The 23,168-nt window shown below is 49.4% G+C and overlaps 1 protein-coding gene across 1 annotated transcript in view; it reads left to right on the forward strand.

Moving 5' to 3' along the window:
• The window catches only part of CELSR1 (cadherin EGF LAG seven-pass G-type receptor 1), a 181,305-nt gene that overhangs the window by 136,230 nt on the left and 21,907 nt on the right, over nt 1–23,168 (forward strand). The window contains exons 18-25 of the mRNA XM_038756093.1: nt 377–586; nt 3,215–3,398; nt 5,536–5,679; nt 6,998–7,199; nt 8,310–8,477; nt 12,477–12,603; nt 18,749–18,949; nt 20,240–20,414. Coding sequence (XP_038612021.1) covers nt 377–586; nt 3,215–3,398; nt 5,536–5,679; nt 6,998–7,199; nt 8,310–8,477; nt 12,477–12,603; nt 18,749–18,949; nt 20,240–20,414 — 1,411 coding nt within the window. The remainder of the gene's footprint in view (nt 1–376; nt 587–3,214; nt 3,399–5,535; nt 5,680–6,997; nt 7,200–8,309; nt 8,478–12,476; nt 12,604–18,748; nt 18,950–20,239; nt 20,415–23,168) is intronic.

Raw genomic sequence — 23,168 nt, forward strand, 5'->3', positions numbered from 1 at the left:
CAGGGACGGGGCTGGAAGTTGATTCAGAATTCTCCTGGTTTTATTTTTGTTCATCATCATCATCAATCGTATTTATTGAGCGCTTACTATGTGCAGAGCACTGTACTAAGCACTTGGGAAGTACAAATTGGCAACATATTTGTTCTTACTAATTCAGTCAATCATATTCATAGAGCGCTTACTGCGTGCAGAGCACTGTACTAAGTGCTTGGGAGGGGACATTAGAACGATAAACAGACACATTCCCTGCCCACGACGAGCTGACAGTCTAGAAAGGAGCAAACGAAAGCAGAATCGACGCCAAGAGCCTCTCCAGGTTGAGCGGGTGGAGGGGGCGTCTTGGAAATTGCGGGAGCCTTTCCCCCCCCACTTGCAGAATGAGAAGCTCCAGCACAATGAGACCATAATGGACGGAGACAAGTCCATCCAGATGGCCAAGGTGCTCAAGAACGCCACCCAGGCCACGCGCTCCCTGTTCGGCAACGACGTGAGGATCGCCTACCAGGTGATGATCCGCCTCCTGCACTACGAGAGCCAGCAGCAGGGTTTCAACCTGGCGGCAACGAGAGATGTGGAATTCAATGAGGTAGGAGGGGGTGTTGCTATCCGTTAAGCGCTTACCATACTATGCGTTGGGGTAGATACCAACTGATCAGGTTGGGCACAGTCCCTGTCCCACGTGGGGCTCACAGCCTGAGAGCTCACCTCCTCCAGAAGGCCTTCCCAGACTGAGCCCCTTCCTTCCTCTCCCCCTCGTCCCCCTCTCCATCCCCCCCATCTTACCTCCTTCCCTTCCCCACAGCACCTGTATATATGGATATATGTTTGTACATATTTATTAATCTATTTATTTATTTATTTATTTTACCTGTACATATCTATTCTATTTATTTTATTTTGTTAGTATGTTTGGTTTTTGGTTTTTTTTTTTCTCTGTCTCCGCCTTTTAGACTGTGAGCCCAATGTTGGGTAGGGACTGTCTCTATATGTTGCCAATTTGTACTTCCCAAGCGCTTAGTACAGTGCTCTGCACATAGTAAGCGCTCAATAAATATGATTGATTGATTGATTGATTAATCCCCATTTTACAGATGAGGGAACTGAAGCACAGAGAAGTGAAGGATTTGCCCAAAGTCACACAGCAGGCATGCAGTGGAGCCGTGATTAGAATCCAGCCCCCTCTGACCCCCGGGCCTGGGCTCAATCTACCAGGCCACACTGCTTCTCCTCACATCTCTCTGTCCCGGCTGAAACGATCCTGAAACTCATGATGAAACCCTTCTTTGACCTCTTTGCTGGAGAGTTAGCAACCAAATAAGCCCGGCCCGGGAGCGCTGGCTCAGGAGGGCTTGGAAGAAAGGAGCCGGGAAGGAAAGTAGTGAGGCACAGGGGATATCTCTTTACTTTTCCTCTCACAACCCTGAATTATCGCTGTTGTAAACTGAGATTCGTTCTTTCCTTCCATTCCCTCTCTCTTGCGTAGCATCCAAGTACTTCTAAAGTTAACACCGCCCGAGAGCGGTTCTGGGTCGAAATGTTTTGAGGGCTTTTTTTTTTGTCAATAGTTAGGTGTTTATCAAATCCCGAGAGAGTTTTCTAATTTGGTGAAAGGACCCTCTCTGCTTGTCGACCTTTCGTGGTTTGAACCACTCCATTTTTTTTTTCCTTTCCGCTGCCATTTCCTGCTGTAGAAACAAGTCGACTTGTGGAATCCCTTGGCTAGGCCCGGATCGCTAGCGAAATGCCGCAAAAGGTTCTGGATAATAATGTACCCTGCGGTAGTGATCGGGCTCAGGATGAGGAACCAGCCGGGGCCTGGGAACATCTCCTTCAAAGTCCCCTCTCGGTAACACAGGAATCCTGTGAAATTTGAGGAATAGTATGGTCTGGAGGGTAGAGCTCGGCCCTGGGAGCCAGAAGGACGTGGATTCTAATTCTGCCTCCTCTGTGTGTCTGCTCTGTGACTGTGGGCAAGTCACTTTACTTCTCTGTGTCTCAGTTCCCTCATCTGTAAAATGGGGATCAAGACTGTGAGCCCCATGTGAGTCAGGGACTGTGTCCAACCTGATCAGCTTGTATCTACCCCAGTCCTTAGAACAGTATCTGACAAATACCATTAAAATGCCATTATGTTGCCAACTTGTACTTCCCAAGCGCTTAGTACAGTGCTCTGCATACAGTAAGCGCTCAATAAATGCGATTGATGATTAAAAAAAGTTTTCCACTTGAACCTGGGCGTGACACAGAGCAGTGCATTTGATTTTGTTTTTCGGGTGTTGGACCCAGAAGGGTAACAGCTAGGCAAAAATGAAACATCCGCAGGGCCACCATCAGCACGCGTGGCTCAGTGGAAAGAGCCTGGGCTTGGGAGTCAGAGGTCGTGGGTTCTAATCCTGCCTCTGCCACTTGTCAGCTGTGTGACTTCGGGCAAGTCACTTAACTTCTCTGTGCCTCAGTTACCTCATCTGTAAAATGAGGATTAAGACTGTGAGCCCCTTGTGGGACAACCTGATCTCCTGGTAACCTCCCCAGCACTTTGAACAGTGCTTTGCACATAGTAAGCACTTAATAAATGCCATTATTGTTATTATCATTATTATTATTGTCTCACATTTGGCCATCAGACGGCCAAACTAATCCCAGCTCTCTCCGTCAGTATTCGCAACAACAAGCCAGAAGGGCTCTGTCCTCAGCATTTGGGGAATGTACCAAAGAAGCAGAATCAATTAATCAGTGGTATTTATTGAGTGCTTACCATGTGCACTGTGCTAAACGCTTGGGAGAATTGGTGGACATGTTCTCTGCCCACAACCGGCTTGCAGTCTTGAGCGGAGACTGACATTCAAATGAATTAAAGGACTAGCACGTAGTAAGCGCTAAACGAATACCATTAAAACTATCACCAACTCTGATATCCCTTCTAAACTGTGAGCCCGCTGTTGGGTAGGGACCGTCTCTATGTGTTGCCGACTTGTATTTCCCAAGCACTTAGTACAGTGCTCTGCACACAGTAAGTGCTCAATAAATGCAATTGAATGAATGAATTAATTAATTAAAAAGGAAAAAAAATCTGCTCCTTCAGGCCTTTGAAACTGACTTCCCTCCCGCCGGTTCTTCCGTTTCCCTTCCCATCCCACGACCGCCTGCTCCTTGACCGTTGGCTTCCCGGCCAGAACTGTTTGTATTCTCCTAACCGATCCCGTTTTTCTCTCAGAATATCATCCAAGCAGGCAGTGCCCTCCTGGATTCGAAGAACAGGGACCACTGGGAACAGATCCAGCGGTCCGAGGGAGGCAGCTCCCACTTGCTCAAACATTACGAGGATTATTTCCACAACATGGTACAGAACATGAGGAAGACCTACATGAAACCTTTCGTCATCATCACCGAAAACATGAGTGAGCCCTCATTTCCCTACCCTCTCTCTGTCTTGCGTCGCCGTTCCACTCGGATCTGTGTGTGCCTTCACCCCACCTCAGCCCCTCAGCACTTGTGTTTGTAGCCGTAATTTATTTTAACGTCTGTCTCCCCCTCTAGACTGTGAGCTCGTTGTGGGCAGGGACCCTGTCGATCAACTCTGTGGTACTCTCCCAAGCGCTTAGTTCAGTTCTCTGCACACAGGAAACGCTTGGTAAATACCATCGATCGATGGATTGATGAGTAAACTAGCATCGACGATTTTGGACGCTTCATTTTTAAGCCACTTGGGTAATTTAGAAGGAGGAGACAGACAACAATTTATTTTATTCTGTGTATATGTTTTGTTTTGTTGTCTGTCTCCCCCTTCTAGACTGTGAGCCCACTGTTGGGTAGGGACAGTCTCTATGTGTTGCCAATTTGTACTTCCCCTCTCCATCCCCCCCATCTTACCTCCTTCCCTTCCCCACAGCACCTGTATATATGTATATACGGTTGTACATATTTATTACTCTATTTATTTATTTATTTATTTATTTTGCTTGTACATTTCTATCCTATTTATTTTATTTTGTTGGTATGTTTGGTTCTGTTCTCTGTCTCCCCCTTTTAGACTGTGAGCCCACTGTTGGGTAGGGACTGTCTCTATGTGTTGCCAATTTGTACTTCCCAAGCACTTAGTAAAGTGCTCTGCACATAGTAAGCGCTCAATAAATACGATTGATTGATTGATTGATTGATGAATGATTATAACCACTGTTATACGTGTTTATGTCTTGTACATATTTACTATTCTATTTATTTTGTTAACGATGTGTATCTAGCTTTACTTCTATTTATTCTGATGACTTGATGCCTGTCCACGTGTTTTGTTTTGTTGTCTGTCTCCCCCCTCTAGACCGTGAGCCCGTTGTTGGGTAGGGACCGTCTCAACATGTTGACAACTTGTACTTCCCAAGCGCTTAGTACAGTGCTCTGCACACAGTAAGCGCTCAATAAATACGATTGAATGAATGAATGAATGAATAATTTCCTCCCCATCAGAAGTGATTTAATCAATCAATCAATCAATCGTATTTATTGAGCGCTTACTGTGTGCAGAGCACTGTACTAAGCGCTTGGGAAGTACAAGTTGGCAACATATAGAGACAGTCCCTACCCAACAGTGGGCTCACAGTCTAAAAGGTGGGCTCACAGTCTAAAAGATTGGGCTGTTTGTGTTCCAAACTCTTTATTCGTGTCCAGTGCCCAATTCCTGAAGATCCTTTAATCATTCACACCTAGAGAGGCAGAGCAGCCTAACGGAGAGAGCAAGGGGCCAAGAGTCAGGAGAATCAGTCAATCAGTAGTATTTATTGAGCACTTACTATGTACAGAACACTGGACTAAGCTCTTAGGAATGTGCAGTACAACAGAGTTGGCAGTCACATTCCCTGCCCGCAAGGAGCCTAGAGTCTAGAGAACTGAGTTCTAGTCCCAGGTCTGCCCCTGCCCTGCTGTGAGACTAAGGGCGAGTCACTTTCCTGCTCTGGGACTCACTTTTCTTCACTTTCCTGCTCTGGGACTCAGTTTTCTCTTCTGTAAAATGGAGTGAAAAATTCCTGCTTCTCCCTAGCTCACAGAGATTTGCGAGGATAAGATGGGATAAAGAGTGTCAAAGGGATTTAGAAAATCCAAATAGTAGACAAATTCACGGGAAGCAGCGTAGCCTAGTGGAAAGAGCATTATTCTGAGAACCAGAGGACCTGGGTTCTAATCCTAGCCCCACCATTTTTCTGCAGTGTGACCTTGGGCTAGTCCCCTTCACTTCACATCAGTTACCTCCCTTGTAAAATGGGGATTGAGACTGTAAGGCCCATGCGGGCCAGAGACTGATCCAACCTTGAATCTGCCCCAGTGCTTAATACAGTGCCTCGTACATAGTAAGTGCTTTAGCAAATACCATTTTAAGGAGAAAAAAAAAGCAAGATATCTAGATTCTGAGAGGAAAGTTTTCGAAAAATATCTGGCACCCGACCATAACAAGGGTTTGCTTAGTAGTTGGATGTTCAGTGTGCATGATTTGAAAAAAATCTACATTTTGATGAGTTGGCCCTTCATTTGACATTTTTCTTTCAGTTCTGGCCGTGGATGTCTTTGACAAGGCCAACTTCACAGGAGCGAAAGTTCCGCGGTTTGATGAGATTCACGAATATTACCACAAAGACTTGGAGTCTTCAGTCCTGTTCCCCGCTGATTTATTCCAGACCTCCATGAGACGAGGTAAATCAGCTTCTGAAGAGGAGGCCAGTTGGGGGCTGTTCCTAGCTCCCGTGGAGGAGAGCATATGAAGCGATTATGTATCATAAATTATTTGTTTTAATTAATGTCTGTCTCCCCCACTAGACTGTAAGCTCATTGTGGTTAGGAAACATGTCTACCAACTCTGTTGTATTGTATTTCCCCAGGCACTTAGTACAGTGCTGTGCACACAGTAAGTGCTCAGTAAATATCACTGGTTGATTGATAGCGGAAAGGTATAAACTCCTTATAGGCAGGGAACATGCCTACCAACTCTGTATTATATTCTCCCAAGTGCTTACTATAGTGCTTTGCATCATCATCAATCGTATTTATTGAGCGCTTACTATGTGCAGAGCACTGTACTAAGCGCTTGGGAAGTACACATTGGCAACATATAGAGACAGTCCCTACCCAACAGTGGGCTCACAGTCTAAAAGGGGCTCACAGTCTAAAAGTCTATGCACATGGTAAGTGCTCAATAAATACCATTGATGATGATGATGATGATGAAGGGTGACAGTGGATGGAGCCCGGGCCTGAGAGTCAGAAGGACCTGAGTTCTAATCCTGGCTCTTCCACTCGTCCGCTGGGTGACCTTGGGCAAGTCACTTAACTTCTCTGGGCCTCAGTTATCTCATCTGTAAAATGGGGTGAGGCCGTGAGCCTCAGGTGGGACATGGACTGTGTCCATCCTGATTACCTCGTATCTACCCCGGCACTTTGAACAGTGCCTGGCACATAGTAAGTGCTTAACAAACACCATTAAAAAAAAAAAAAGCGCCGGGGTAGATATAAGATGATCAGAGTCGATACTGTCCCTGTCCCACACTCTTCATCCCCATTTTACAGATGGGGTCCCTGGGGCCCAGAGAAGTGAAGTGACTGGCCCAAGGTCTTACAGCAGATGAGCGGCAGAGACGGGATTAGAACGCGTATTCTTTTAAACGCCGGTCTGGATGGCAGACCGCAAAGATAATAATAATAATTGGCATTTGTTAAGCGCTAACTGTGTGCAAAGCACTGTTCTAAGCGCTGGGGAGGATACAGGGTGATCAGGTTGTTCCATGGGGGGCTCACAGTCTTCATCCCCATTTTACAGATGAGGTCACTGAGGCTCAGAGAAGTGAAGTGACTTGCCCAAGATCACGCAGCAGACATGTGGCGGAGCCGGGATTCGAACCCATGACCTCTGACTCCAAAGCCCGGGCCCTTTCCACTGAGCCACGCTGCTTCTTGCAGCGGATGAGATGACGGATGAGATTCATCTGGGTCCATCCCGTTGATTTTTTCATTGCAGGGGCTCCCACGGCCAAACCCTCGGGCTTCCAGGACACCCCGGAAGCAGAAGTCGGGGTGGCGGGCGAGGACGACGCGCCCTCCCAGAGGCGGCGCAGACACCCCGAGGACTCCAGCCGGTATGCGGTCGCCATGGTGATGGTCTTCCGGTCCCTCGGACAGCTGCTCCCGGAGCACTACGACCCCGACCGCCGGAGTTTACGGTGAGGCTTCGTTCTGCCCCCCCAGCCGCCCGCTCCCCTCCGCCTCATCGCCGCGTGGCGTAGTGGCTAGAGCCAAGACCTGGGAATCAGAAGGTCCCGGGTTCTAACCCCGGCTCTGCCACTTCTCTGTGCCTCAGTTCCCTCATCTGTAAAATGGGGATCGAGACTGGCAGCCCCTTGCAGGACAGGGACCATGCCCAACCCAATTTGCTTGTACCCAGACCAGCGCTCACTACAGTGCCTGGCACATAGTAAAGCACTTAAAAAATGCCAGAATTATTATTAGTTGTTATTATTGTCGCACCCACCGCTGGGATTGGAGCCCCCTGCAGCCGTCCCTTTGGGCAGAGACCCCACAGAAAAGCGGCCCTGACCCTTGACCCCCTGCTCCGCCTGTGGGGCTGGTGGACCTTCGGGGTGAATGGGGGAGACGTAGCCCGGCCGCAACTCCCAGGCGACTCCATTCCCCGAGTCCTCCACCCCTTTTTCCTACCGAATTGTGGCCTAGAGGCTAGAGCCCAGACCTGGACGTCAGAAAGACCTGGGTTCTAATCCCGCCTCCGCCACTTGTTTGCTGTGGGACCTAGGGCAGGTCACTTGACTTCTCTGGGACGCAGTTCCCTCATCTGTAAAATGGGGATTGAGACTGTGAGCCCCATGTGGGACAGGGATTGCATCCAACTCAATTTGCTTGTATCCACTCAATCGCTAAGAAATAATAACATCAGTGGTACCTGTTAAAGTGCTTTTTTAGACTGTGAGCCCACTGTTGGGTAGGGACTGTCTCTATATGTTGCCAACTTGTACTTCCCAAGCGCTTAGTACAGTGCTCTGCACACAGTAAGCGCTCGATTGATTGATTGATTACTATGTGCCCAGCACTGTTGTAAGCACTTGGCACAGAACTGTGAGCCCCTCGTTGGGTCGGGATTGTCTCTATTTGCCGCTGAATTGTACTTTCCCAAGCACTTAGTACAGTGCTCTGCACACAGTAAGCGCTCAATCAGTGCGACTGACTGAACAGTACAGTGCTTGGCACATAGTAAGCGCTAAACAGATCCCACAATGATTACGCTTACTACCATTCGTCCCACCGCTTCCTCTCCACAGGCTGCCCACTCGGCCTGTCATTAACACCCCGATAGTGAGCACCATGGTCCACCACGAGGACCCCCCATTGGCGAGCCAGCTGGAGAGGCCCATCACCCTGGAGTACAGCCTCCTGGAGACCGAGGAGAGGACCAAGCCCCTCTGCGTCTTCTGGAACCACTCCATGACGTAAGTTCGAATGTCGCCATCGGGACCGCCGCCAGCCGTCCCCCTCTCTCTCTTTTTTTTTTTGATGACATTCATTAAGTCAGTCATTCAGTCGTATTTATTGAGCGCTTACTGTGCTCAGTACTGTCCAGGGCAGAGCCCCGGACTAAGCGCTGGGGAGAGGACAGTAAAGCAGTGTACGAGCTAGCTCTGTGCCGAGGACTGTTCGAAGCACTGGGGTAGATACGAGACCATTGGGGACCGCATGGGTCTTACAGTTTAAGTAGGCGGAAGGGCAGGGATTGAATCCCCATTTTGAAGGTGAGGAAACGGGGCACGGAGAAGGGAAGTGACTCGCCCAAGGTCACACAGAGGCAAGTGATGGAGCCCAGGATTAGAACCAGATGGATGCCTCAGATGCCGACTGAGGTATGGACAGCCTCACCTCAGAGAGGGAGTGAGCACTTATCTTGCTTGTACATATCTATTCTATTTATTTTATTTTGTTAGTATCAATCCATCAATCGTATTTATTGAGCGCTTACTGTGTGCAGAACACTGTACTAAGCGCTTGGGAAGTACAAATTAGCAACATATAGAGACTGTCCATACCTCAGACTGCCAACTGAGGTATGGACAGCCTCACCTCAGAGAGGGAGTGAGCACTTATCTTACTTGTACATATCTATTCTATTTATTTTATTTTGTTAGTATCAATCCATCAATCGTATTTATTGAGCGCTTACTGTGTGCAGGGCACTGTACTAAGCGCTTGGGAAGTACAAATTGGCAACATATAGAGACAGTCCCTACCCAACAGTGGGCTCACAGTCTAAAAGACAGTGGGCTCACAGTTTGTAGATATTTATTACTCCTATTTATTTATTTATTTATTTTGCTTGTACCTATCCTATTTATTTTATTTTGTTAGTATGTTTGGTTTTGTTCTCCGTCTCCCCCTTCTAGACTGTGAGCCCTTTGTTGGGTAGGGACCGTCTCTATGTGTTGCCGACTTGTACTTCCCAAACGCTTAGTACAGTGCTGTGCACACAGTAAGCGCTCAATAAATACGATTGATTGATTGATTGCGGGCTCACACCTCTGATCGGGCTGGTGCATGAGGGGAATTCTCCCAAGAAATCACATCCTATTGGGAGTCTTGGGTTCTTCAAAGGATCTACTGGATGGAAGAGTAAAGGGGAAAAGATATTTATTTTTATGGTACTTGTTAGGCATTGTAAGTGCGTAACCCTAAAAAAAAAAAGATTTTATCTTGTATCCACCCAGTGCTTAGTACAGTGCCTGACACATAAGAATTGCCCAACAGGTACCATTTTTTTTAAAAAAAGAGAGAAAATTATTCTGCTTCTGAGAGTTTTTTTTTTATTTTTGGAGGCCTTGGAGGCAAACAGAAAATTTCCTACCAAGAACGTCAAATTTCAAGTTGCTCTGAGCCTTTCACTAAGCAGGGAAAGTTTAAGGGAAATCTGTTTTGCAGCTAGGATGTTCTGACATTGAGTTCTCCTTTGGCGGTTGGTTTTACGATTTCTTCAGAGTTGTTGCAATTAGCCCCCGCTGCAATAATTAGCTTACTGCTTTTATGTCTTTCTTTTTATCCAGGGATCTTAAACTGCTTCCCAAACGCAAATTAAGCGTCCCACCCCAATTTACAGATTAGTAAACTGAGGATCAAGAGGGGTTAAACGATTTTCCCAGCGTTAAGGAGTGCCTCTTTGTTAACCATCTTTGGAACTTTAGACAAATCTCTTTAACTGCTCTCTGTATTTCAGGTTTTGTGTCTGTAGAGCTAGAACAGAAATAGAGAGTTTGCTTACAGGTTTCACTGGTAAACTGCTTTGAGATCCCCAGATGAAAGGCCTGACTTGAAGTCAAGAGGCCAGTATTATTTTCACTTGGGCAATTCCGACTTTCAAAGGGGGACTTTTAAACCCTCGAGGGTGAGCCAGTATTCCCTAGGAAAAGAAAGAGAACGTTACTGAGTCATTTATTGAAATGAAATTGCAGCGTGTGGTGCAGAAAGAAAGCCGCCACCTCAAAAACAGGATCGTTCAAAAGCCCCACAAGTGGTGTGAGAGCGGATATTATTGTTCCCACAGCCATAAAAATCGAGGAAAGTAAGAAGTCTTTGTCAGCTAATCGAGCTTCCAGTTGAAGTAACTCACCGTGTTAGTGGTCCAGGTTACTCTCCCAGTCAGTCGGATTTATTGAGCGCTTACTGTACTAAGGCTTGGGAGAGGATAATAGAACAGTAGAAGAGACACGGTCCCTGCCCACAAAGAGCCTACAGTCTAGAGGGGGAGACAGACATTAATAGAATCAGTAAATTACAGAAACATAAATGCTGTTTAAAAACATAAAACATGAAAAACATAAAACATAAATAAATAGAGACATAAATGCTGTGGGGCTGGGGCGCCTAAGGGGGATGAATAAAGAGAGCAAGTCAGGGCGATGCCAAAGGGAGTGGGAGAAGAGGAAATGAGGGCTTAGTCACTTCCCAGTGGATCCAGGCTGGGTGGCGGGACCCCTAGTAGGGGTTGGGGGTGGGCGGAGAGTATGTAGTCCTAGTAGCACAGACCAGAGTCCGGTTACTGGAGGAATTCATCGGCTCTATCTTGATATGTTGTCAATCAATCAATCAATCAATCGTATTTATTGAGCACTTACTGTGTGCAGAGCACTGTACTAAGCGCTTGGGAAGTACAAGTTGGCAACATATAGAGACAGTCCCTACCCAACAGTGGGTTCACAGTCTAAAAGGGGGAGACAGAGAACAAAACCAAACATAGTAACAAAATAAAATAAATAGAATAGATATGTACAAGTAAAATAAATAAATAGAGTAATAAATATGTACAAACATATATACATATATACAGGTGCTGTGGGGAAGGGAAGGAGGTAAGATGGGGGATGGAGAGGGGGACGAGGGGGAGAGGAAGGAAAGGGCTCAGTCTGGGAAGGCCTCCTGGAGGAGGTGAGCTCTCAGTGGGGCCTTGAAGGGAGGAAGAGGGCTAGCTTGGTGGATGTGCGGAGGGATTGGGGGCATTCCAGGCCCGTGGGAGGACGTGGGCCGGGGGTCGATGGTGGGACAGGCGAGAACGAGGCCTAATGGTGAGGAGATTAGCAGCAGAGGAGCGGAGGGTGCGGGCTGGGCTGGAGAAGGAGAGAAGGGAGGTGAGGGAGGAGGGGGCGAGGGGATGGGCAGTCTTGAAGCCGAGGGTGAGGAGTTTCTGCCTGATGCTCAGATTGATTGGTAGCCACTGGAGATTTTTGAGGAGGGGAGTAACATGCCCAGAGCGTTTCCGGACAAAGACAATCCAGGCAGCAGCATGAAGTATGGATTGAAGTGGGGAGAGACACGAGGATGGGAGATCAGAGAGAAGGCTGATACAGTAGTCCAGACGGGATAGGATGAGAGCTTGAACGAGCAGGGTAGCAGTTGTTGATATGTGCCTGGGAGCCATCCTTAAAGTCAGTCAGGCAGTCATATTTTTTGAGCGTTTTCCGTGTGCAGAGCCCTGGACTAAGCACTTAGGAGAGAACAATAGAACAGACACATCCCCTGCCCACAACAAGCTTACAGTCCAGAGGGAGCTAACACGTCCCATTCTTCGGCTCTTCCCCATGGCCTCGGAACGGCCCCTCCCAGCAGATGGGATTCTGGCCGTCCAGCTGGGGTCACGGGGGGTGGACCCCACGGACGGTCATCTTCTCCTTCCTGCTGCGGGCCAGTCCCCCTCGGGACCTAGATGGAGGGAGGCTCTGTCGGTGGAGGGAGGCGGGAGGAGTGCAGGGGAGCGAGCTGGAAGATGAATAAAACAGTGCCGCGTCCGTTTGCCACTTGCCCTCGCCATCTGCGAGCTGAATGTCAACAGCAGAGGTCAAGCCGAGGGCGGGGGGAGAGAGGATCACGGGAACGTACTTAAGGAATCGAGTCTGTGTCTCACACTCTGTTGACCTCTCCCCCCTACCCACCCCCGACTCTTTTCTTCCCAGAAGCAGAGGGACGGGAGGCTGGTCCTCCAGGGGATGTGAGCTCTTGTCCCGAAACCAAAGCCACATCGCGTGCCAGTGCAATCACATGACCAGCTTCGCCGTGTTGATGGACATTTCCAAACGAGAGGTGGGTCGGCGGATGACGGATGGGGAGCCGGCCGCGGCTCACCCAGAGCCTCGATGGGCAGACTCGTTCTTGAGGAAAATCTGCTTCCTGTCAGCTCCCCGACTGTGTCCCAGAAGAGACCGAGCCCCTGTGGGCTGATCTTCCATCGCCTAGGGCGACTCTGGCCAAGTCCCCCTGGCCTGCAGATGCCTGCAGAGGATGGGTTGCCAGTTCCCCGGATTCCTCAGTTAATCAGAAGTATTTATTGAGCACTTGGGAGGGGACAACATAACAGACGCATTCCCTGCCCATAACTAGCTTGCATAACTAGCAGTCTGGAGGGGGAGACATTTATTACAGACATCGCAGAAATGGACAGAAGAAATGTGTGGCTGGGAGGGGGAATGAATAAAGGGAGCAAGTCAGGATGATGCAGAAGGGAATGGGAGAAGAAGAAAGGAGGACTTAGGGAAGACCTCTTGGAGGAGATGAGCCTTCTATAAGGCTTTAAAGGCAGGGGAGAGTCATCATCTGTCGGATATGAGGAGGGAGCGAGTTCCAGGCCAGAGGCAGAACCTGGATGAGAGGTCAGCGGTGAGAGAGATGAGATCGAGGGACAGTGAGTAGGTTGGGATTACAGGAGCGAAGTGTGTGGGCTGGCTTGGAGTAGGAGAGCAGCGAGGAGAGGTAGGAGGGGGCGAGGGGATTGAAAGCCCTTGGGAGAGGTCATCCCCTAAAGCATGCCATCTTTCTCCTTGCTGCAACAGTCCCTTTCTGCCTGAAAAGGAAATGGACAGCCAGGCCCTTGTAAGTGGCCCTCGCTGTGGGAAGCCAGCGAGGCAGGTGGCCTCTTCACTAGCCAGTGTCAGAGGAGACAAAGGCGGCAGCGGAGCCAGCCGGGAATCCTGGAACAATGAGGGACTGATCCTTAACCCCTGGAAGCCCTAATCAGCAGGCTAGGAACGCTTGCTGCCCTCCCGAAGACCTACGTGCTGCGTGGAGTCATTCATTCAATTGATCGGATTTATTGAGGGCTTATCGTGTGCTCGGATTTATTGAGGGCTTATCGTGTGCCAAGCATTGTACTAAGCCCTTGGGAGAGTACAATAGAACAATAAGCAGAAACATTCCCTGCCCACAAAGAGCTTACAGTCTAGAGGGGGAGACAGGCATGCATCGAAATGAAGAAGTGACAGAGATGGACATAAGTGGTGTGGGGCTAGGAGGGGGGAATGAAGAAAGGGAGCAAGTCAGGGTGATGCAGAAGGGAATGGGAGAAGAGGAAAGGAGGGCTTCGTCAAGGAAGGCCTCTTGGAGGAGGTGGGTCTTGGATAAGTCTTTGAAGGAGGGGAAGAGTCATCGTCTGGTCTTGAGCAGGCCTGCGGAGGGGAAGGTTTGGAGCCCCAGAATCCCTTGCTCTGCAATAATAATAATAATAATGAGGATGGCATTTATTAAGCGCTTACTATGTGTAAAGCAGTGTGCTAAGCGCTGGGGAGGTTACAAGGTGATCAGGTTGCCCCACGGGGGGCTCACAGTCTTAATCCCCACTTTACAAATGAGGTAACTGAGGCCCAGAGAAGTTAAGTGACTTGCCCAAAGTCACACAGCTGACAAGTGGCAGAGCTGGGATTTGAACCCATGACCTCTGACTCCAAAGCCCGGGCTCTTCCCACTGAGCCACAGTGCTTCTCTGCAAGGGTCAGGGCACTTTTTTCCTGGCATTAGAAGCAGCGCGACCAAGTGGCTAGAGCTCAGGCCTGGGAGTTAGAAGGACCTGGGTTCTAATCCCGGCTCCGTCACTCGTTTTCTGGGTGACCTTGGGCAAGGCACTTGACTTCCCTGGGCCACAGTTACCTCATCCATAAAATAGGGATTAAAACCGTGAACCCTACGGGAGAAACCTGATTAGCTGGGATCTTCCTCATCACTTAGTACAGTGTCCGACACATACTAGCGCTTCATTCAGCACTTAGAACAGTGCTTTGCACATAGTAAGCGCTTAATAAATGCCATTATAATTATATACTAAGTGCTTAACAAATGAAATTTTTTAAAAAAGCCCCAGTAGACACCTGGATCCTGTTAGCACGGGGTTGGTCAGGGAGATTGGGTACATTCCACTGCTCTTGGGAATGTTTAGCAAAGACCCAGGCAGAATCTGGGTTAATGATCAATCTCTTTATTTTCCATTTAAGCAGCATGGGGCTTGAGGAGGTTGGGTTTTTTTCTTTTTTTTTCCCCAAAATCTTAGATACTTTCCTAATGTTACCAACCCCAAAATTATGGTACTTGTTTTAATACTTGGTAAGCGCTTACTGTGTGCCAAGGACTGCTCTAAGCCCTGAGATAGATACCAGTTACTCAGATTGGACACAGTTCCTATCGCCCATGGGGCTCACTTAGTCTGTGAGCATCCCCTGAGGCCCCGAGTCTGTTTTTTGGGTTTTTTTAAATGATATTAAGCGCTTTCTATGTGTCGAGAATGGTACATGAGAAGCAGCGTGGCTCAGTGGAAAAAGCATGGGCTTTGGAGTCAAAGGTCATGGGTTCGAATCCTGACTCTGCTAATTGTCAGCAGTGTGACTTGGTGACCTCATCTGTAAAATGGGGATTAAAACTGTAAGCCCCCCCCCGTGGGACAACCTGATCACCTTGTAACCTCCCCAGCGCTTAGAACAGTGCTTTGTACATAGTAAGCGCTTAGTAAATGCCATCATTATTATCAGTATTACTAAGTGCTGGGGCAGATGCAACCTAATCAGGTTGGACACAGTCCGTGTCCCACGTGGGGCTCACAGTCTTAATCTCCATTTTATAGATGAGGTCACTGAGGCACAGAGAAATCAATCAATCGTAGTTATTGAGCGCTTACTGTGTGCAGAGCACTGTACTAAGCGCTTGGGAAGTACAAGTCGGCAACATAGAGAGACAGTCCCTACCCAACAGTGGGCTCACAGTCTAAAGTCTAGCCTGGCTAGAGAAGCAGCGTGGCCCAGTGGGAAGAGCCCGGGCTTTGGAGTCAGAGGTCACAGGTTCAAATTCCAGCTATGCCAATTGTCAGCTGTGTGACTTTGGGCAAGTCACTTCACTTCTCTGGGCCTCAGTTACCTCATCTGTAAAATGGGGATTAAGACTGTGAGCCCCAAGTGGGACAACCTGATCACCTTGTATCCTCCCCAGCGCTTAGAACAGTGCTTTGCACATTGTAGGCACTTAACAAATGCCATTATTATTATTATTAATATTATTATTATTATTAAAGTAACTTGCCCAGAGTCACCCAGTAGCATAGAGCACATAGCAGGATTAGGACCCAAGTCCTCCAACTCCCAGGCCCAAGCTCTTTCCACGAGGTTGCGTGGCTTCTCCTGGTTGCCTTTCAACAGCAAGATTTTTGCCTGTTTTGTTTTGTTTTGTTTTTATTCTCTGGTATTTGCACGGGCTTTGGAGTCAGAGGTTGTGAGTTCAAATCCCAGCTCTGCCACTTGTCAGCTGTGTGACGTCGGGCAAGTCACTTCACTTCTCTGGGCCTCAGTTCCCTCATCTGTAAAATGGGGATGAAGACTGTGAGCCCCTCGTGGGACAACCTGATTACCTTGTACCTACCCCAGCGCATAGAACAGTGCTTTGCACATAGTAAGCGCTTAACAAATACCAACATTATTATTATTATTATATGCCAGGCACCACATTAAGAGGTGGGATAGACTCAAGCAAATCAGGTTGGACACAGTCCACGTCCCACCCTGGGGCTCACAGTCTTAATCCCGATCTTACAGATGAGGTGACCGAGGAACAGAAAAGTGAAGTGACTTGTCCAAGGTCACACAGCAAGGATGTGGTGAAGCCGGGAATAGAACCCAGGTCCTCTGACTCCTTCATTCAATTGTATTTTAGACTGTGAGCCCACTGTTGGGTAGGGACTGTCTCTATATCAATCAATCAATCGTATTTATTGAGCGCTTACTGTGTGCAGAGCACTGTACTGAGCGCTTGGGAAGTACAAGAACATAGAAATAGAACATATCTATTCTATTTATTTTATTTTGTTAGTATGTTTGGTTTTGTTCTCTGTCTCCCCCTTTTAGACTGTGAGCCCACTGTTGGGCAGGGACTGTCTCTATACGTTGCCAATTTGTACTTCCCAAGCGCTTAGTACTGTGCTCTGCACATAGTAAGCGCTCAATAAATACGATTGATGATGATGATGATACAAGCTGGCAACATTTAGACTGTGAACCCACTGTTGGGTAGGGACTGTCTCTATATGTTGCCAACTTGCACTTCCCAAGTGCTTAGTACAGTGCTCGGCACATGGTAAGCGCTCAATAAATACGATGGATGATATAGAGACAGTCCCTACCCAACAGTGGGCTCACAGTCTAGAAGGGGGAGACAGAGAACAAAACCAAGCACACTAACAAAATAAAATAAATAGAATAGATAGGTACAAGTAAAATAAATAAATAGAGTAATAAATATGTACAAACATATATACATATATACAGGTGCTGTGGGGAAGGGAAGGAGGTAAGATGTGGGGGATGGAGCCCGCATCTTACCGATATATGGTGCCAACTTGTACTTCACAAGCGCTTAGTACAGTGCTCTGCACACAGTAAGCGCTCAATAAATACGATTGATTGATTGATTGATTGATTGAGTGCTTACTGTGTGCAGAGCACTGTACTAAGCGCTTTACTCCCAGGCCCTCGGTGTATCCACTAGGCCACGTGGCCTCAAAGCGTTCACGGCAGATGGCCGCCTGGTTTCTTGCCTCTTTCCCCGTCGTCCCTGCCGATTCTAGGCCAGCGCAGCACGGAGCGTCCGCCTTCCCAGTGAGCCGCAAGAAAGCGCCATTCCCATTTCCCTCCAAAAAGTGGGTATTTACTGAGCGCTCCCTGTGTGCAGAGCCCCGTTTCATGGCTAGAGCACAGGCCTGGGAGTTAGCAGGTCATTGGTTCTAATCCTGGCTCCTCCACTTGTCTGCTGGGTGATCTGGGGCAAGTCACGTCACTTCTCTGTGCCTCAGTTACCTCATCTGTAAAATGGGGATTGAGACCGTGAGCCCCACGTGGGACAGGGACTGTGACCAAACTGATTTATTTTACGTGTACCTATTTACTATTCTATTTATTTTGTTAATGATGTGCAAATAGCAGCGTGGCTCAGTGGAAAGAGCACGGGCTTTGGAGCCAGAGGTCATGGGTTCGAATCCCTGCTCTGCCACATGTCTGCTGTGTGACCTTGGGCAAGTCACTTAACTTCTCTGAGCCTCAGTTACCTCATCTGTAAATTGGGATTAAGACTGTGAACCCCACATGGGACAACTGGATCACTTTGTATCCCCCCCAGCGCTTAGAACAGTGCTTTGCACATAGTAAGCGCTTAACAAATGCCAACATAATTATTATTATTATTATTATTATTATTCTGACTATTTTGATACCTGTCTACATGTTTTGTTGTCTGTCTCCTCATTCTAGACTGTGAGCCCGTTGTTGGGTAGGGATTTTTTCGGGGGGGGCATTTTTATTAAGCGCTTACTATCTGAAAAGCACTGTTCTAAGCACTGGGGAGGTTACAAGGTGATCAGATTGTCCCACGGGGGCTCACAGTCTTAATCCCCATTTTACAGATGAGGGAACTGAGGCCCAGAGAAGTGACTTGCCCAAAGTCAGGATTGTCTCTGTTGCCAAATTGTACTTTCCCACGCGCTTAGTACAGTGCTCTGCACACAGTAAGCGCTCAATAAATACGGTTGAATGAATTCCTCTCCCCCTCCTCCCCCTCCCCACAGCACCTGTAGATATGTATATATGTTTGTACGTATTTATTACTCTATTTACTTTACTTGTACATATTCATTCTATTTATTTTATTTTGTTAATTTGTTTTGTTTTCCCGTCCGTCTCCCCCTTCTAGACTGTGAGCCCGCTGTCGGGTAGGGACCGTGTCTATATGTTGCCAACTTGGACTTCCCAAGGGCTTAGTCCAGTGCTCTGCACACAGTAAGCGCTCAGTAAATACGATTGAATGAATGAATGAATGAATGAATACGAATGAATCCACCTCAGGGCTCAGTACAGTGCCCGGCACGTAGTAAGCACTTAACAAATTCCATCATGGCTGTTATTAATCCCTCCTTTGGTCCCCCCCGCAGCACGGAGAAGTCCTGCCCCTGAAGATCGTGACGTACACCACCATTTCGGCGTCCTTGCTAGCTCTGCTGACCACCTTCCTTCTCCTCGCCCTGATCCGCACGCTGCGCTCCAACCTGCACAGCATCCACAAAAACCTGGTAGCCGCGCTCTTCTTCTCCGAGCTGGTCTTTGTGGTCGGCATCAACCAGACGGAAAATCCGGTGAGAGGCCGAGGGCGGGCCGGGCTGCCGGGCCGTCGTGGTTCAATCAATCAATCATTCGTATTTATTGAGTGCTTACTGTGTGCACAGCACTGTACTAAGCGCTTGGGAAGTACAAGTTGGCAACATATTGCCAACTTCTCTGCTTCTCCGCACCGACACGGCCGAGCGCCACTGCCCCGGCCTGTCCGATTCCGTCCGGGCACCACCCCACCCCGGGCACCCCCCGCCCAGTCTCCCCGCGCAGTCCTTGGCCGCTGTTAGTTTCCGGGCCCGCTTCCTCAGTAGGCCCGGGCGCTTGGAGGGAAGGAGGGAAAAGGGCGGGAAAGGAGAGAAGGAGCTGGAAGTTGGAGCGGTGAGAGTCTGAGTCCCCCCGCCCCCTCACATGCCGTGAGCGATTATTCACCGGCCTACCCGGAACGAGCGCTTTCGTAACAGAGTCATGCCCCGATGAACATGAAAAGGAGAAGGAGGAATGTTGCTGCGCAAATAATCGGGAGGCGCTTGGCATCGGGCCGAGCTTTTATGAGTTTCTGTAAACTGGCAATCACGTTTCTGGGGGAGAATTCCAGCCCCCGGATTACTGGCGATCGGTGATGATTTATGGTACAGGAGCATTTTTGTCTTTGTTCTTGGTGGGGAAGGGCGGGACGTCACGGGCAGGAGTCCGGGCACGCAGGGGCCGGCCAAACCCTCGCATCCTCACTCCCAACCCGATGGAGCCAGGCCACTCCCTGGTCCAACAGACCGGGCCTTGTTGGGGCCTGGGACCACCCGGAGGTTCCAGACGGATCCCCTTCTTCCTGGGCTGGGCACCCCCGACACCACCCGCTTCTCCCGCTCCACAGCCCTTGGTCTCCCGGGGCAGGGAATGGCCTGCGGCCAGGTGGGCAGCAGCCCCCCGCTCTCCGCATTCCTGCCTCCAGTTCTCACCGACATCCTGTCACGAGACTTCTCGATGCCACCCGGGTAACTGAGGCGTCCAGGCCGAGATTAACCCGCACAGACCCCAGCTCTGTGACTCCGTCCTGTACTCTGTGTCATGTTTGGCTTGATCTCCTCTTCCTCCCCTTCCTTGCCCTCCTCCTTCTCTTCCCTCTCCTCCTTCCCCCACTTTGTCCTCCTTCTGCTTCCTCCTTGTCCTCCTTCCTCCTCTTCCTTCCTCGTTCTGCTCCTCCTCCTCCACCGAGGGAAAGTTGGAAAAAGGGCCCATCTCTCCTCCTCCTCCTCCTCCACCAAAGGCTGCTGTGGGCCCTGGAGTTGCCTCACACCCCTCCTCCCCCTCTCCAGTTTGGGTGCACGGTGACCGCCATCCTTCTGCACTACTTCTACATGGCCACCTTCGCCTGGATGTTTGTGGAAGGGCTTCACATCTACCGTATGCTGACCGAAGTCAGGAACATCAATTTTGGGCCCATGAGATTCTACTACGTCATCGGGTGGGGGATTCCCGCCGTCATAACAGGTAAGGTCTTACCCTGGGGGTCCGTTGGAGTATTGTTTCCCCCCCGCTTTTCCCCATCCCTCCTGTTTCCGGCATGGCTCCCGAAGGGTGGGCGAATTGGACCGGAAATCTTTACCATGGGGAGGGAAAAGAGGCGTGCAGGCAGGCTGAGCTGCACTTATGGAGCAGGAGCGGGAGGGAACGGAGCCCCGGGCCCGTCAGAAGAGGACGGCCTCTCCCCGCTCCCACTCAGGACAGGGCCCACGGCTCACAGCGCGGCCTAGCACAAAGAGCCTGGCCCCGGGAGTCAGGGGATGCGGGTTCTAATCCCGCCTCTGCCGCGCGTCTGCTGTGTGACCTTGGCCAAGTCGCTTCACTTCTCTCGGTTCCCTCATCCGTACAGTGGGGATGAAGACTGTGGGCCTCACGTGGGACAGGGACTGTGTCCAACTTGATGACCTTGTATCTACCCCAGCGCTTAGAACAGTGCTTGGCACATAGTAAGCACTTAACAAATCAATCAATCGTATTTATTGGAGTGCTTACTGTGTGCAGAGCACTGTACTAAGCGCTTGGGAAGTACAAGTTGGTAACATATAGAGGCAGTCCCTACCCAACAGTGGGCTCACAGTCTAGAAATGCCACAGTTATCACTGTTGTTATTACCCGTTCCGTTTCCGCTTTCTCCCTCTCCTCAGCCCCGCGTCCTCGGGTGCCACCAGGGAAGGCAGGCGGGATCGAGGCCCGTCTTGCGGCCCCTTCCTCTTTCCCCCAACCCCCAGCCACCCCCCACCAGACAGCCGAGGGGGCAGGGGCCCGGCCACAAGCCGGGTGCCTCCGATGGGCCGCAGTCTGGAGCGCGGGCATGGACATGGGGTCTAGAGGTCGAAGCCGTCGGGCCCCGTTGCCCTTCGACCGGGATTCGCCATCCACCGGGCAGTTTCCTTGAATGGCCACCGGCTAAGAGTGACTCGCCACCACGTCAGGACTTGGAAAATGTCGAAACAAGGGAGCCAGGAAAGCACTGTCGATCCAGGAACTGTCAGGGCCGCCCCCCGCCCCAGCAGCTGTAGACCCCAACTGCTAACCCCCTGACAGGGCTACTATTTCGGCTCCTCCACCCCCTGACCGAAGCAGTGTCTCTTTCTTTCCCCAGAGTCACTGGAAAGGATCGATTGACAAAGCGATCTTTATCCCGTTTGGACGCGGGACTAGGCAGGGCCAGCGCCCCTTTTCACAGACTCTCAGTGGCGGGAAGAGGGGCTCCCGGTAGGTCCACCCATCCAGCGTGGATGGACTAAATGGGAATCCGGTCCCCATCTCTGGCCTAACCTCGCTCCCACCAGCCGTCTAATCCCAGATCCTGCACCTCAATTAATAATAATAATAGTAGTAGCATTTGTTAAGCGCTTACTATGTGCCAGGCACTGTACCAAGCTGTGGGGTGGCTACAGGCAAATCCGGTTGGACACAGTCCCCTGTCATTCATTCATTCTTTCAATAATATTTATTGAGCGCTTACTGTGTGCAGAGCACTGTACTAAGCGCTTGAGAAGTCCATGTTGGCAACATATAGAGAAGGTCTCTCCCTAACAACGGGCTCACAGTCTAGAAGGGGGAGAGAGACAACAAAACAAAACGTGGAACAAATAGAATTAAAGCTAGACGCACATCATTAACAAAATAAATAGAAGAGTAAATATCCCACAGGGGGCTCCTGGTCTCGATCCCCATTTTACAGAGGAGGTCACTGAGGCACAGAGAAGTGAAGTGACATGCCCAAGGTCACACGGCAGACAAGTGGCGGAGCCAGGACTGGAACCCGTGACCTTCCGACTCCCAGGATTTATCCACTACGCCGTGCCGCTTCCTGAGTGAAGATCAGACTCGATCCCAGTCTGACTCCATCCTTGTCATCATCATCATCATCAATCATATTTGAACGCTTACTATGTGCAGAGCACTGTACTAAGCGCTTGGGAAGTACAAATTGGCAACATATAGAGACAGTCCCTACCCAACAGTGGGCTCACAGTCTAAAAGGGTCCAATTAAGCGCTATGTGCAGAGCACTATTCATTCATTCATTCAATCGTATTTATTGAGCGCTTTCTGTGTGCAGAGCACTGTTACTAAGCGCTTGGGAAGTCCAAGTCGGCAACGTATAGAGACGGTCCCTACCCAACAACGGGACTATACTGAGCTCTTGGGAGAGGACAGTACAACAGAGTTAGCAGACGTGTTCCTTGCCCGTAGTGAATTCTAAGTCTTCGACTCCTAACCCTCTCAACTGGAGAGACACACGGAAAGTGACTCTGTCCATCCCCTCCCTGTTTTTGGCAGTGTGATAGAAGAGGGGCGGGAGGGATGTAAAGGAGTAATTAGAAAGGATCGATCGATCGATCGGCCAGGGGCCAAGGACCGGTAGTCAGTCTGAAGAACTGACTCCCCCTCGTCCCCCTCTCCATCCCCCCCATCTTACCTCCTTCCCTTCCCCACAGCACCTGCATAGATGTATATATGTTTGTACAGATTTATTACTCTATTTATTTATTTATTTTACTTGTACATATCTATTCTATTTATTTTGTTTTGTTGGTATGCTTGGTTTTGTTCTCTGGCTCCCCCTTTTAGACTGTGAGCCCACTGTTGGGTAGGGACTGTCTCTATGTGTTGCCAATTTGTATTTCCCAAGTGCTTAGTACAGTGCTCTGCACATAGTAAGCGCTCAATAAATACGATTGATGATGATGAAGAAAACCCAGGCTACGTCTCA

The sequence above is a fragment of the Tachyglossus aculeatus genome, chromosome 14 (genome assembly GCF_015852505.1).
Source record: "Tachyglossus aculeatus isolate mTacAcu1 chromosome 14, mTacAcu1.pri, whole genome shotgun sequence".
Classification (NCBI taxonomy): domain Eukaryota; kingdom Metazoa; phylum Chordata; class Mammalia; order Monotremata; family Tachyglossidae; genus Tachyglossus; species Tachyglossus aculeatus.